The 14,247-nt window shown below is 34.8% G+C and overlaps 1 protein-coding gene across 3 annotated transcripts; it reads right to left on the bottom strand.

The window, feature by feature from the left end:
* Nucleotides 1–20: 20 nt before the first annotated feature.
* LOC122402390 (NADP-dependent malic enzyme) lies at nt 21–13,851 on the bottom strand. Of its 3 annotated transcripts, none has more exons than XM_043405128.1 (8): nt 13,570–13,851; nt 9,694–9,853; nt 2,414–2,572; nt 1,860–2,222; nt 1,446–1,757; nt 996–1,364; nt 517–811; nt 21–438 (listed from the first exon to the last, which is right to left on the bottom strand). In XM_043405128.1, exons 1-8 carry the CDS (start codon nt 13,620–13,622, stop codon nt 323–325), a joined length of 1,827 nt encoding a protein of 608 aa, XP_043261063.1. In that variant the 5' UTR covers nt 13,623–13,851; the 3' UTR covers nt 21–322. The 3 variants fall into 3 exon arrangements, with proteins under 3 accessions (XP_043261063.1, XP_043261061.1, XP_043261062.1); XM_043405126.1 differs by lacking the exon at nt 13,570–13,851 and adding an exon at nt 11,152–11,304; XM_043405127.1 differs by lacking the exon at nt 13,570–13,851 and adding an exon at nt 10,355–10,446.
* Between the last annotated feature and the right edge of the window lie 396 nt (nt 13,852–14,247).

The raw sequence follows: 14,247 nt of genomic DNA, 5'->3' as shown, positions 1-14,247 counted from the left end.
CAATAAAACACATTTCTTTCAAATAATCGTTGCAAATTTATTATTACAAGCAGTAAATTAAACTTCATCCCAATAATTTAAAGTGAACGGTGATTCATACAATCTTGAAATACATTTTTCCTCTGAAAAGAAGATGCTTTCTACACATAAACACACACACATACATGCTCATACACATCTGCACAGAACATCTTATGCCTGCTCAACAGGCAGCATAAAGGCAAAAAAAAAAAACATCATTAAATACATGTTTGACACATGTGAGTACCCAACATACTTAAATTTTATCGAAGTTTTTCGTATGTAATGGTAATAGTAAAATTTATACTTCAGGCCAGCAATATACTGGAGGTATTGATGGTTTGTAACTTGTATCGTATAGTTGCGCCTTGATGAACTCCTTGTAGTCTTTGGGCTCCGGGTGAACCGATGCAAGCTCTACGCAAAAAGAAATTTTAGTTGGTAAAATAATAATCAACGTGTGTCAATCGGGTAATAAAGATCACATTTTCTTACTATTTTCATACGCGTAATTCATAACCTCACAGGCTATCGTCAACGAACACTTTTGAATATCCTGCAACGGCGGATACAAGTTTCCATGGTCCAAGTCTTCTTGCGAGACCATTTCGGCTAATGTTTTAGCAGAAACGAGGAATGTTTCTTCAGGAATAGTACGCATACCAACGCATATAACACCTAAAGCGACTCCCGGGAAAATGTAACTGTTATTTCCTTGGCCAGGATAGTAAGTTTTACCGTTGTACGTCACTGGTGGGAAGGGCGATCCACTGGCGAATATACATTTTCCCTACGAACAATAAATCGAGCAAGGGAATTTTTAGATATCCGGAGTGTAAGTCATAAATATGATAGTAATGATATCCAAATATTATAGTCTCAATCCTACTTTAAACCTTAAAATTAATTTCCTGAAATAATACAACTATTTGCAAGACCTTGGTCTTTGATAATATAAAAAATGTTATTTGTACCTTTGTAGCAATATATGCTTCCTCAGCTGTGCACTCTGCTTTGCTGGTTGGATTGCTAAGAGCAAAGATTACAGGCCTGTCGTTATTGTTTCCCATTTCTTCCAATATTTCAGTCGTGAATGCACCGCCAACAGCAGCAGCACCAATGAGGACAGTAGGTTTAGCCGTCTTCACCACTTCCAATAAAGTATCTATTGGTTGGTCATTACGAGCGAACTTCATCTTATGCTCTGTCAGTCCACCCGACGGGCGATTTTTCACTATCAACCCTCTTGAGTCAACCATCCAGATCTTGCTCTTTGCTTCTTCTAAACTGACACCTTCTTTTTGCATCGCCATTGCGCATAACCATGCAATACCTAACGAAGCCTAGAAAATGTAGCTTGTGTTAATAATACTCTGATTGTATTTTTTAAATTGTTTGGACACTTCATTCAAAGAATTACTTACCTCCCCAGCGCCCTGGAAAACAATTCTATTTTCAGAGAGTTTCGTATTTGTGACGCGAAGTGATGCCAATAATCCAGCCACGGCAACAGCAGCGGTTCCTTGGATATCATCGTTAAAGGTACAGTAATGATCGCGATATCTGTTCAACAATCTGAACGCATTAGCGTTCCCGAAGTCCTCGAACTGAATTAAAGTATTCTGTCCGTATCGTTTAACAACAGCAGTCATAAATTCGTCCAAAAATTCATCGTACTCTTCACCGATGACGCGTTTATGTCTGTGACCAATGTACAGAGGATCGTCTAACAAAATCTGAAGCAAAAAATAATATTTAATTTTCGAGGCATGTTAAGAATATTTTAAACTGTTCATACAAGGAAGTATTACCAATAGTTTGGAATATATTTATCATACCTGAGTATTTGTGCCAACGTCCAAAGTAATAGGCAAGCATTGGTTAGGCTTAATGCTGGCCAAAGCAGTGTACAAAGATAATTTTCCAACGGGTATTCCCATTCCATAGGCGCCCAAATCACCCAGTCCAAGTATCCTTTCGCCATCCGTGACCACGATAGCTCGTACATCGTGTTCGGGCCAGTTTTTCAAAATGTCGTATACATGGCCTTTGTCGTATATACTTATAAACATACCGCGTGGTCGACGATATATCAGGCCAAACTTCTGACAAGCTAGACCTACTGTGGGTGTATACACCAGAGGCATCATTTTACCCACGTCACCCGCCAGTAAGCGGTAAAAAAGCTTTTCATTTCTATCCTGTAACATGAAATATTTATAATTTATATTTACCAACACTAATTTATTTTATATTTTTCTAGGTGCAGCGTTCCCACCGTAAGTGAGAAAAAGGACCTTGCGTTAAATGTGAAAACCACGCAATGTAAAAAGATATTTCTAGTATAAATGTATCGAATAAAAATATTTAATAATTTGTATATAATACGTACAAGTAGGCCTATAAGGTAGATGTATTTTGAGAGATCATCAGGGTAACGATCTAAATTCAAGCGGCAGAGTTCTAATTGCTCATCTTGCGTTTTCACAACTGCTGGTAAAAGTCCATGTATACCCAGAGTTTGTCTTTCCTGAATGGTAAATGCCATCCCCTAAAATAAAGAGAACAGACCTTTCAATACGTTTGATTATAATTAATACATTTTTTCAGTGTCGGTGGAGTCATAAATGCAACATGAAGAATATGAGGCATTCTTTACTTATGTCTAAATTTATTTTAAAAAAGTACTTTATATAGAGCACATATTTATTTTTTATATGTGTTCTATGTAGGGTGAAATATGTAAAAATATATTTGTGATAGTAAGCTAAATAATCAAGTTTATATTAGTTACTTATTTGTACAAGTTTATAGCTATTTTTTTTTTAATTTCTTAATGCTTGGGGGATGGTGATCAGACATCATGACGACGTTCATACGAATTAACGAATGCCCCCAGAGAATAAGTTTCCATGATCGACATGCAATTTATTCAAGGACCAATTTACTTATGAGCAAGATGCTTGGGGCACTTAAAACAATGTAGGGACCTTGATTAAAAAAGAAGAGAACCTTTCGAATGCCTATCAATGTCCTTAATAAATCAGTTTGCTTGATCTAGTCACCAGAAAGTCCGTCTACAAATTATAATTAGTATAAAGGAATAAATTAACGAATGAATTAAAAATAGTACATGTATCTAATTGAATATACATTTCATATATTTTTTAACTTTCTGTAATACTTTAATATGTTGGAGATAAGGCCACTTGATCAATCTCAAATTTCTTTTATCTTATGTTTGTTACATTCGGCGCGATAATATATCAGATTAAGATTTTATTAAACGTTCAACAAACAAATGTATACGTAGGTATATGGTTCTTATTATTTTGCAGTGTTATGTTGTGTGAATTTAACAGAAGTACTTCTATTGATCTGCTAAATGATATTCAGAATATATAGATATAGTCGCCATTTTATCGCTTTCGTAATAAAGACAGTATGTATTTTTGTTCTGCTTACGTCGTTATACAGAGATTATGTAATTTCCATTTAATAAAACTCAAAGTTTATTAGTTAAAATAGATAGAATTTTAACGAAAATAGATTGAATTATTTATTCAATTTAAATTGAAATACATAGTCTGATTATGTAGCTATGACGCCGATGTATAAAAAACATTACTCGTTTATAATTTATATATTGGTCAGATAAGATTTGTAAAACCTTGATTTGAAAGTTAAAATTTCTTATTAACGTAATAGAAAAGTATTGACGTAAACATGACACGAATAAATGAAAAGAATTAATTTTTATGAAATTACGATGAAGTTATTGATTTGCTAAGGCAGAGCCGTTTTAACATTACAATCAGAATATATCTATTATACGTTAGAATTGAACTTCTCAACAAATAATTTAACATCTATTTAAAAAAAAAAATTCTGTGAATCTGGAAAACTTTAATTCAATCATCATTAGATATCCTGATAGTACGGTTGATGAAGGTGTACATTTTTGAGAATTTTTTCAAAATAAAATACAGTATTATGTTTTAAAATAAAAAACATATATTTTTGAGTATAAAACATACACATACAATGAAATAAAATAACATTAATATCTTTCATTTGAATCTGTATTTTTTTTAGGTCCAATGCAGATGGAACTTTTTGCTGCAGAATTGTACATTTTTCTTCGTTGGTCTTAAGTGAAAAACAGTGCAGCCTTAATCGAAAGAACCACAACAATCCACTGATACTATTTTCATAAAGGTAACATGAAAATTACCGATTGCGAAATTTTCTTTACTGCATAAGTATTTTTTCTCTCATTGCAGCCCTTTCTAATACCAAATTTCGACGTACTGTGTGCCATCACATCTACTCTTTCCTTGTCAGCTGAGATTAGGTTTCGTTAAGAGACATCGAGGGATGGGTATGGATCATTTAAATTTAAACAGTCGAAATCCTACAGTTCAGTCCAGACTATCCATCGAAGAACGCAATACGAAAGTAATTAGTTTAAAATGATTTCCAGTTGAAGATCTACAATGAATGCATTGTCACTGCCAACTGTGGCCATTCTTCATTTGCTGAATAAACAAGTCGTTAACGTGTATCAATCCAGACACGATAACTCCCTCTGCTCGAACAAAACAGACGATTCATATGCCATAGAATACAATGAAACAATTATTCGAGCAGCGTCAATTATTCTGTGAACTGTATCGATTCACGGTCAACGAACCGTACTACGATGCAATGAAAAGAATTTAACCATTATGCATTCAAAGTGCAACAGAATGTGCATTTATTAATTAAATTGTCCAATAACATATTTTCAAATTGTCCGCATCGTTTCCTATTGCGATGGAAATTTTCCTCCTTTCGTGGAATGAATCGCTCATGATCGATTATTTTAGAAATTTTGAAAATAAAAATTGGGAAAGTGATAACAGTTGATTAGATTAAATATAAGTAGATTATATCTTTTGAGTACTATGGACGTCCTATAAAAACATACAAAATTGTAAGGCTTTTTCTGTACTACTGCAGCATGCTTCCAGCTAGATTTGAACCGCCATTATACATATCTGACATAGCTTCAAATTCATTTACGATTTCTGTTCTAGTCGACTGCTTACGTTTCTGATTCTGCAAAGTTAACGTGAAAGTAACTATAATTCGAACTACGTGAATGTATTATAGTTACGTCATTCCGCAAGAAGACTTTGCGCCTGGTATTTTTGCAACATGTAAATCTCTTTAGCGTCGATTTACATGCGGTCAGTACTTTCGTCTGACCTCCGAGACATTAATATGATTTAAGCACAGCGATATTTAGAGAGCAATAAAAGTATTTAAAGCGTTTAGCATAGTCAAAATTCACAGAGAGATTGGAAATTAGGTAGCTTGAATGCAACTGAACTGTCCAAACGTTTCAGTAAATTAAGTTTAATAATAATTTTCTATAATAAAGCGTCCATTTCAGTAGCCGCGCTTTTTACAAACGACTCCATTGGGCAACGTGTTCCTTTATAACTGAATTTAACTACGTGGAAGGGTCAAAGCACTCAGCGAAAGTAGTATTTTTCCACCGGGGTCGTTGACAATGCTTCAAACGCTGCAGCTAGACCAATCGTCGTCGACAGCAATTGACTTTTACAAATTCTAATAGGGGCAAGGGTAGACAAGTTTTTCGGGCGCCTAACGGTTTTCTAACTCGAAATTTGGCGGCCATGATTCAACGAAGACAAAGTCAATGGAATTTTACCGTTATTGATATTTCTTCGCGCAATAAGCCTTATCAAAAATTGCTAAAAATTAAACATTTCGATTTCTCATTTTGTAGACGGATGAATCTTATTGGAATAAATATGAATAACACCACGATGTTAATAATATTTCTTTGCACGAGAATAATTTAAATTCCCCATTTTATAGGCTGTTGAATATTGTCGGGACAAATATTAATTATACTTGCCTCTTATTAATATTTATTTGCGTAATAACCTTCAAAGAAATTTAGAAATTATAAATTAAAATTATTCACGTTACGAGCAGTTGAATACTGTCGGAATAAATATTAATAACACATGGTTATTATTATATTTTTTTGCTACTACTAGCATAGAAAGTGGTTTTCGTCGATCGCGTAAGTTGGTTAATGAAAGACTATGCATTATCATATCACGTAATAACAAATATCATTGAGTTGGTTTATACGAAATATTTCTTTACACACATCGTGCCGGCTACGAACAAATAAAGTTTCATAGTAAATACAATGTGTCCTGATATTGATAATAACTGATCTGAAATCATCCACAATAATAATTTAATAAAGATTACTAAGAAATAAATTATAAATGAATTTTACAACGTGCAAAAGGTGGTTCAGAAATATGCTTTAATTAAATCAGTTTTATTTATTTCAAGCAAAAGATTGGATCCCTAAAATGGTTAAAATCTCAGTACAGTTGTACCCCTATACTTGCACGCGAGCCTCATTTGTTGCATTGTGCTAACACGTGGAAGGGATGGACAGTTAGCAACAAGTGAAATTATCAATGGAAGTCTTCTGTATGAGACAAAAGTGGTTCGTTGATAAGAGACGCGATTACGCGAAAGGTTAAGTACAAGTCACAGATAGTGGGGCTATATTTTATACGTAAAACGCCTCCTTAATGGATTAGTTTTTTAACTTTTACACCCTTTTGTCTTGCAATTATCGAAGTTTTACTTTGACAGTACACAGAGATCAATGAGAAATTGTCCTTCGAAGAGGTCCAAAAAATGCTCCTAATATTCGAGAAGAGAGATTAACCGTTAATTACCAATGTCATTCGACTAATGTCGCGACGTGAAGCAGATAACCGCAATACTTCTGCGGTTAAAGAACAAGCAGACACATCAGAAGACGGTTCAAAGGCAAACGTGATCTGTTTATGATGTAGTCGCATAGCCTCCGTCCTTGAAACTTATCGCCCGAATTGAATTACCATGCACGCGCTACTGTCAGGTCGATCTAGTCTCGAGACTTTTCCAAACCCTCGACGGCAGAGTTGGGCGAAGTGTAATCAGAAAAATAATCAATGATTATGCTAGAAACATCTTAAACCTTTTTTCCTGCACGGTCATTATTCATCAAAACAAAATACCAAAGCACTTCCGTCGATACTTTTTAACCCCTTGCCGTATGATTTAATTTCAGATCCTGTGCGCCATGGTCAGCCACTGAATTTATCAAGCGTCGGAACGAACGATCCGCCATTTTAAATTTGCTACAGGACAACGAACCGTGAGAAGAAAAATTCAAAAGTTCATTCCGTTAAAAAAATATTAAATATCGAGCAGCGATACGCAACGAAGTTGGTTTTACTAAACACCGGTGAGCGGTGCTCGCGGTGCAACGAGTGAAATAAAAAAGAAGAGTGGGTTTGAAAATGTAGCAAGAATACCCTTCCGTCCAAAGCGAGCAGAGGCTCGGGGATACGTTGCGTTCTGTGGAAATCCGGTACAAGGTCCCACCAGTCCGTGTCCATCATTCCTTTCAACTCCTGATCCTGTGCCTCATGTCAAACAATCGTCCTTGGAAACGGTTGTCAGGGTTCTCGACTTCCAGCAACGGAACCCTTCGCTCGCCACGATCAATACGTAAGCCCTAGGAGTTCTTGAGCGCAAAGTAAGCCGCGGCCTACTGCGAGAGAACCGTGAGTGCATTGCACCGTAACGTTACTTTGCGTATCGCTCGTGATCTGACTGAGTCCTTGGGAACGCGAAAGTAAGAGAGAGTGAGAGAGAAGAATGCTTTGGTTTATTTTCGTCGTCTCTTTCACGAACCTTGGGTTCGTGAATGCGATAGCGTAGGTTTGTCGCGGCGTCGTAAGATATTGTGTAACAGGAAGTGAAGCTGGAGAACAACATTGTTACGCCGTTGCATTCTTCCGACAAAAGGATAAGATTTATACAGGTTGTATGTATCTAGTAGCCGAGGGAAGCTATAACTATAGCCCAAACAATGATGATCCGGGGACAGTTGCAAAGTGCAAGTGCACTATTTTTATTTTAAATAGAATTTGCTGATTTTTTTATAGAATTTCCTGAGTCATTCTGTGCATAAATGGTACAATGTAAGATCGTAGATAACTCAATACTTAGGACATAAATATTGATATTAATTGTTTAATATCAATTTTATCTCTTATTTATTTTTTTAGTTCTTCCTTGGGAGTTTGCAGACCTCAATTTGAGAAGCCCTGTTCGACTGGAGCTTCTGTTATTCCAGATAGCTCTCGAGAGGAAAACTTTTCATCATATAGTATACACGGTACGTCACCCAATTAAGTGTTTCTATCTTCTGCTAGGTTAAAGATAGAAATAAATTGTTTGAAAAAACAGTTGAATGATGTAACAAGGTCTATCTTACTGTAATTTCACTTTTTTCATAAGTATAATAACGGACTATCAAAAGACTTCTTTTTATCCCTGATATGATTAATAAAGTAGTAATATAACATTTTAAAAATAGCGGAATGTTCCAACACCTTGAATAAGCATAAACGTATGCGTTGGAGCGAGTGAGTCATGAAAAATCCACTTAAACATCGATGTTGCATAAAATTGTCTATACCGTCCGTCATTAACGATGCTCGTGTATGGTAAAAATTTTTTAGAAACGATGAATAAACGCTGTGCAATATTGTGCGACACAAAATACATTTTTACACGTTTTCAACAGAATATAAGATCTTCCAAGTTGGGATCTGTCAATGTACTTGTTAAGAACAATGGAATGTTTGATTCATAGAAACCACAAAGGAATGTTAGAAATTATCCAAAGGACATTCGTTAATTCCAAAATTCCGGAAAAATTCCTAGCTATCTTTACAGATGACAAAAATAAGTGGATGAATCAAAAAAAAATATCATTCAGTTTGCCGTGACTTTTAGTAAAAGTGACGATTCAATAGCAGGTAATGCGTTTCAATTGATAGTCAGGCGATCGATTTTGCATAGACCTTTCAACAGTGAGAGAGACATGACATAACGATCGTCGAGTGCATATTTAAGACGAATCAATTGTCTACGTGTTTCATCATCGAGGTGTCATGCCACCACTTTTTATTCCGTAAATTTGTGTTCCGTGAAAGTGAATTTCTCGGAAACGCGGTAACTACGTGACCGATTGAACGCAACGCAATGAATATCCTGTTTTAAAATATTTCTCCTACGTTTTCACCGCATATCAATGAACATGTTTTATTAACATATTCGCGATTTCAAGTAATTTTAAATATTACTTTCCCATCACGTTTCTTTATCCCATATTAAATTCATCCAAAAATATTTTAGCAAAGCATCTGTTTTAATCTATCAATTCTCCAAATCGTCGTTTACATCTGATTCGTAAAATGCAAACAATTTATTTGCCAAGTATTTTTATCGATTTCAATAGAAGCGTCCGGCTCGATATTTATGAACGGACCATGGAAACAGTGACAGTAAACACAATAATGAGTAATGAATAAGTACCAGCTATAACATTTCTCGTGTATATCGTTCGAACATTGTTCATACACTAATATACGGTTAACGATTTTCAAAAACGCGAAATTTACCGAGCACGAAGCACGACAATATTAAACCACGAACTGTCAGAACAATTCCCGATGTCACGAACAATGGTAATTGTACTTCATATTGAAACACGTAACGTGGGCGTACCTTATTTAACTGTGGATTCTTTAGATGGTCGAGACCACGTAACATGCCGGCACACAAAGCATCTCCATTTCCCCGGCTACCCAGCTGATCTCTCTCGAGACTCGACATGCTCGAAGGTTTGTCGTCGCAGACTGACTGACTACTGCTTCGGATTTGGATCCTGAAACGAACAGCAAACTTTTTAAGGCTGATGAGACGTAACGTCGGTACGGTAGGACGCACTAATGTCGAGCAAAGGTGAGGTTAGGCGTGGGGTTAAGTTTCGGTAACGTATCAATTATATACGACGCACTATCGCTCTGTCACATTTTTTTATTTTCTACGAGATTGGAACCGCGGTTTCATTTACATTTAAAGAGTAATCTTTGCAGCCAATGAGAAATAATTCTTTGATAAAACAATTTAATGGAGAGACGAATACTCGATCGATTCGAGGCACTGATGACTAGAGCTACGAAGTTATTACGATTCCTTAAAATACTTAGAGTGAACGAGTTCTAATATTTGTAAAGCTCTAAACAGTGTTACTGTTATTGGGAATTTTATAAAATAACAAGTAGGTGGCTGAAACATTAATATTTGCATTTTTTGTACTATGTCAAGTATAAAAGAAAGCTAACATATCAGTCTACGTGTTAATACTCACTAGTTAAAAACTTACAGCCTATACGTAGATGAAAATGTTAACTTTCGTTGGAATTTGCACGAAAGCGATAGCGACGAAAGCGGAGGGTACATAGCGAACTTATTACGTTACTAAGCATATAACAGCGCAGTCGCATGTGTTCGCCCATTAAGTGGGGATCATTCTATTTTATAGTTTGACCATGAATAATGTCGTACGTAGTGAGTAAAATAATTTTTTACAGAATTGCTTTTATTAATCTATATTCAGTAATTACAATAGGTCGTTTAAAAAGACATGAACGATATTTTATATTCTACTGAATTTAAAGTAATGCAATAAAGAATTCATTACTGATGTTAACAATACCATTCAGATAATTACGTTCTTTTTAAATGGAAGTAACGACAGGAATATTTATAAAGGATCAGAATCTTAATGAATTCGTTCGACTTATTTTTATAGCATAATAGTTTGCTACTATTGCGTGATGGTTTTGTTTACTATGGGTCATGAATGCGCGATCTTCCACAATTATTCCAGAGTTATAAAAAGTAGACTTCTCAACTTATAATTTCATTGTTTTGTACATAAGATATTATTATTGTCGATTTTCTGAAGATGACGCAAAACTCAAAGGTTGAATCGTTATAAGGAATTTGGTCAAAATCGATTATCGTTCTTTATTTATTATATTGACGAACTTAATGTTCTTCGTAAATATTATGGTTTTAATGATTGAATAGAAAACTGACCTATTTTTTATTTATTGAAGAAATATTGGTAGCACAATATTAAGAGGCAATTATAATTTGAAAACACAATTACTTTACCTGTCATGGCATGGATCGTGCTGCCATGTGCTAGACTTAAGATCATTAGCAACATAATGTAAACGGTTCGACCGATGGAAAAAGCTAGTAAAATGACACTCTAGCCGTTTTAGAAAACGCTTCGAAGTCATATTCGCGATTTCCGTAAACGACCACACTTATTCGATGACATCTCTCGATAAACTGTAGTATCAATAACTATGATGGGGGTTAAGCTACTCTCGGATGACTATGTCACGTCATGGCGATAAGTATAGCCAGCATAGTAAATAATCAGCGCACATGTACACGTGACATCAGGCGTACAAAGTTAAAATAACTAAAATCACGCTGCATATAATATTTAGATAAATTTCTATACAGGGTGTTCGGCCATCCCCGGGGAAAAATTTTTTGGCAAAAATAATTTTTCCAGAACGATTTGAAAGTTTTTAATTTTCTCGAAAAAGTTGTCCACCTTCCTGAATTTTTTTCTCGAAAATGGTTAGGATTTCAAGGGTATATCTATTCACCAAAAATGATTGTAATTCACCCCTGCAATCAAAAATAATTTTTTTAGAACAATTTGAAATTTTTTAATTTTGTCAAAAAATTTCAGCACCTACTCGAATTTTTTTCTCGGAAGTGCGTAGGATTTCGGGGGTGTGTCTATTCACCAAAAATGATTGTAATTGACCTCCGCAACCGAAAATAATTTTCCCAGAAGGATTCGAAATTTTTTAATGTAATTTTTTAATAATTTTTTAACGAAGCCTCAATGAACAAATTGATATTGTTGATCTTCGTCTTATTTTGGCCTCCAAAATCTCCCGTTAAAATTTTTCCCAGGGCTGTATATTCGAATAAGCCTTTACTGCCAATATGAAATGGGAAATATTCTGTTTTAAAATTAAGAATTGTATTATACAATTCTTAATTTTACTGCTATCAAAAATATGTTGGCTTTCGTTTCACTTGTCAAATATAAAAAGCTTTGAAGTATATTGCAAGTAAATAAACAATTCAGGATGTAAACAATCATAATTAGATAAATGTTTACATAGCGGTATGTAATTATAATATACATTTGTATATTCAGTCTACGATGCAAAATTGAAAGTTGTCAAGCAATAACAATCTGCAGACACAAAAATATCTCATGATACTTGATATGAGTCATCTGTCTAATACATTATATTACCCAACAAAGATATAACACTGATACAAGCAAATCGTTACTTGATAAACGTCTAGAAAATTATTGATATTGTTTGATCAACGTTAAAGAACCTTTGTTTTTTCAAAAGTTATACAATTGCTCGCGGGGCGGGCTGAAAAGCATACGACGCCTTAAGAATCACTGAATAATGACACTTCTTCCTAAGCTTACTTTTATTTTTTCGAGTTGAATTGAAATTTTTGTAATAATTTAGTTATTTTAATTTCAAAAATGTAAATAGATCAGCATTTGCCTATTTTCACTTCCTTGGTTTATTACTAAAATTGGCCCCGATTGTTCGTACGTTTTAATGTACGGGAATCAAACGAGTCGTCTGATAAACGTAAAAATGGCACAAATCAAACTAAAAGCATGCGTGATCGGCGATTATGTTGCTTTTTAATTTGTTCTGTGAGTTATGTTTCGATAAATCATTGATAGAAATTAATATTTTCAAGACAGTATCATGTTATCTTTCACTTAATTATTCAGACATCGAACGCAGTTAATAACTTTTAATTGCGTAAAAAAACAGGAATTAAATGTGTCGGGTTATCAATCGTTTTGACGATTTTTTTTTTAACCTCTGACATCTAATTTTCTTCTTCGAAACAAATGTTTACAAATATTGATTTGAAAATAAAAAACATAATCCAAGTTTAGTAGTCTGACAGTTTGGTAACGTACAGTCATTTAGTATCTATTAGAGTAATATTCTTCATAAATCATTTCGTCAAAGCAGACCTTGACTGTGAACCTGACGGGCCCGATAACAACGTGTCAATTGGGCCCCACAACTCCTAAAACCCGCTTTGGATTTCTTTTTTATTTTTAAAGGACGTAGATATAAAAAAAGAACAAAACCTTCATGAAGATATTTACTCGAAAAATGAATTCAGTTGCGAATAAAATGAACTACGTCGCGTAGATTGCATGGAACAACGTATTATACATTAGCTTATCAATTTTGTTCGTGACTATCAGATTACATTCTACGGCCATTAAAGTACTGCGACGTCATGTAAAAAAATGATAGATTCAGCAATATTATTCAGCAAACTGCCAGTATTTTCGATCATTTTTAGAACGATGACGGTAGACCGTAGATCACTATTACGCTTGAAACGAAGTTTTTTTTTCGATTTAAACAAAACGAGGTTTTGAAATGCGCAATACTTTTTAGTATAAAGCCAATACAATTTAAAAATTTCGCGACTTACGCTTTGTGGGCTCGTTGTGCGTTCCGAGTATCCTTCGATTGCGGGCTACCCATTGAAAACTATGATTATACTAAATCTATAATTCAACGATACGATTCAATTAAAATAACTGTTCATAATTTCGTCGTAGGTTGAAGTTCGATCTGGCGATTAAGTACACCGTGTTATTTCTGCGCGAATAATAAAAACAAGAACGTTTTCTATCGGAACTGCTTTCGTTCAGTGAAATCGATCCTTCCGATCTCGACCAGATCGCAAACGTAACTGACGTGCGTACGATAAAGAACGTGAATGCCTGCTGTCCATTTGTTTGCAACCTCGACGTAGTAGTAGAAATCGGCCTTAAGATCGAAGTTTTTGGGACAGAAAGGCGAATGCAGTCTCAAGGAAAACTAACAGAATTGCGCAATACTTCAGTATGCGCTATAAAAACCTGACGTTCCGAATCAATACTATATATTATTGCAAGTCGTCATACTGTACATTCCTTTCAGTTCAAAATTGAACACTTAACTGAAAAAATCGTTTTCCTAGAAGCATACGTTACGTGGCAGTGTTTCAATTTAAAGGGTCATTTTCACTCGCTTTCTTTTTACTAGAAGTGTCCAGTCATTCCTTTTCACATGAATATTACGCCGGTAGAAACGTTTGCTCGAACCAATAAACACATAACGTGCG

The sequence above is a fragment of the Colletes gigas genome, unplaced genomic scaffold (genome assembly GCF_013123115.1).
Source record: "Colletes gigas isolate AHSC1104 unplaced genomic scaffold, ASM1312311v1 Colletes_gigas_Sc00035, whole genome shotgun sequence".
Lineage (NCBI taxonomy): Eukaryota > Metazoa > Arthropoda > Insecta > Hymenoptera > Colletidae > Colletes > Colletes gigas.
The sequence above is the reverse complement of the archived record's forward strand: the minus strand, read 5'-3'. Positions and strand labels throughout refer to the sequence as shown.

Excerpts from the sequence above, each read along its gene's own strand:
- LOC122402390 (XM_043405126.1), bottom strand. The coding sequence starts at position 11,282 with ATGACTTCGAAGCGTTTTCTAAAACGGCTAGAGTGTCATTTTACTAGC. Across the intron at positions 1,758-1,859 it reads ACGTTGGCACAAATACTCAG|ATTTTGTTAGACGATCCTCT; the intron begins GTATGATAAATA and ends TTTTTGCTTCAG. Across the intron at positions 439-516 it reads GAATTACGCGTATGAAAATA|AGCTTGCATCGGTTCACCCG; the intron begins GTAAGAAAATGT and ends CTTTTTGCGTAG.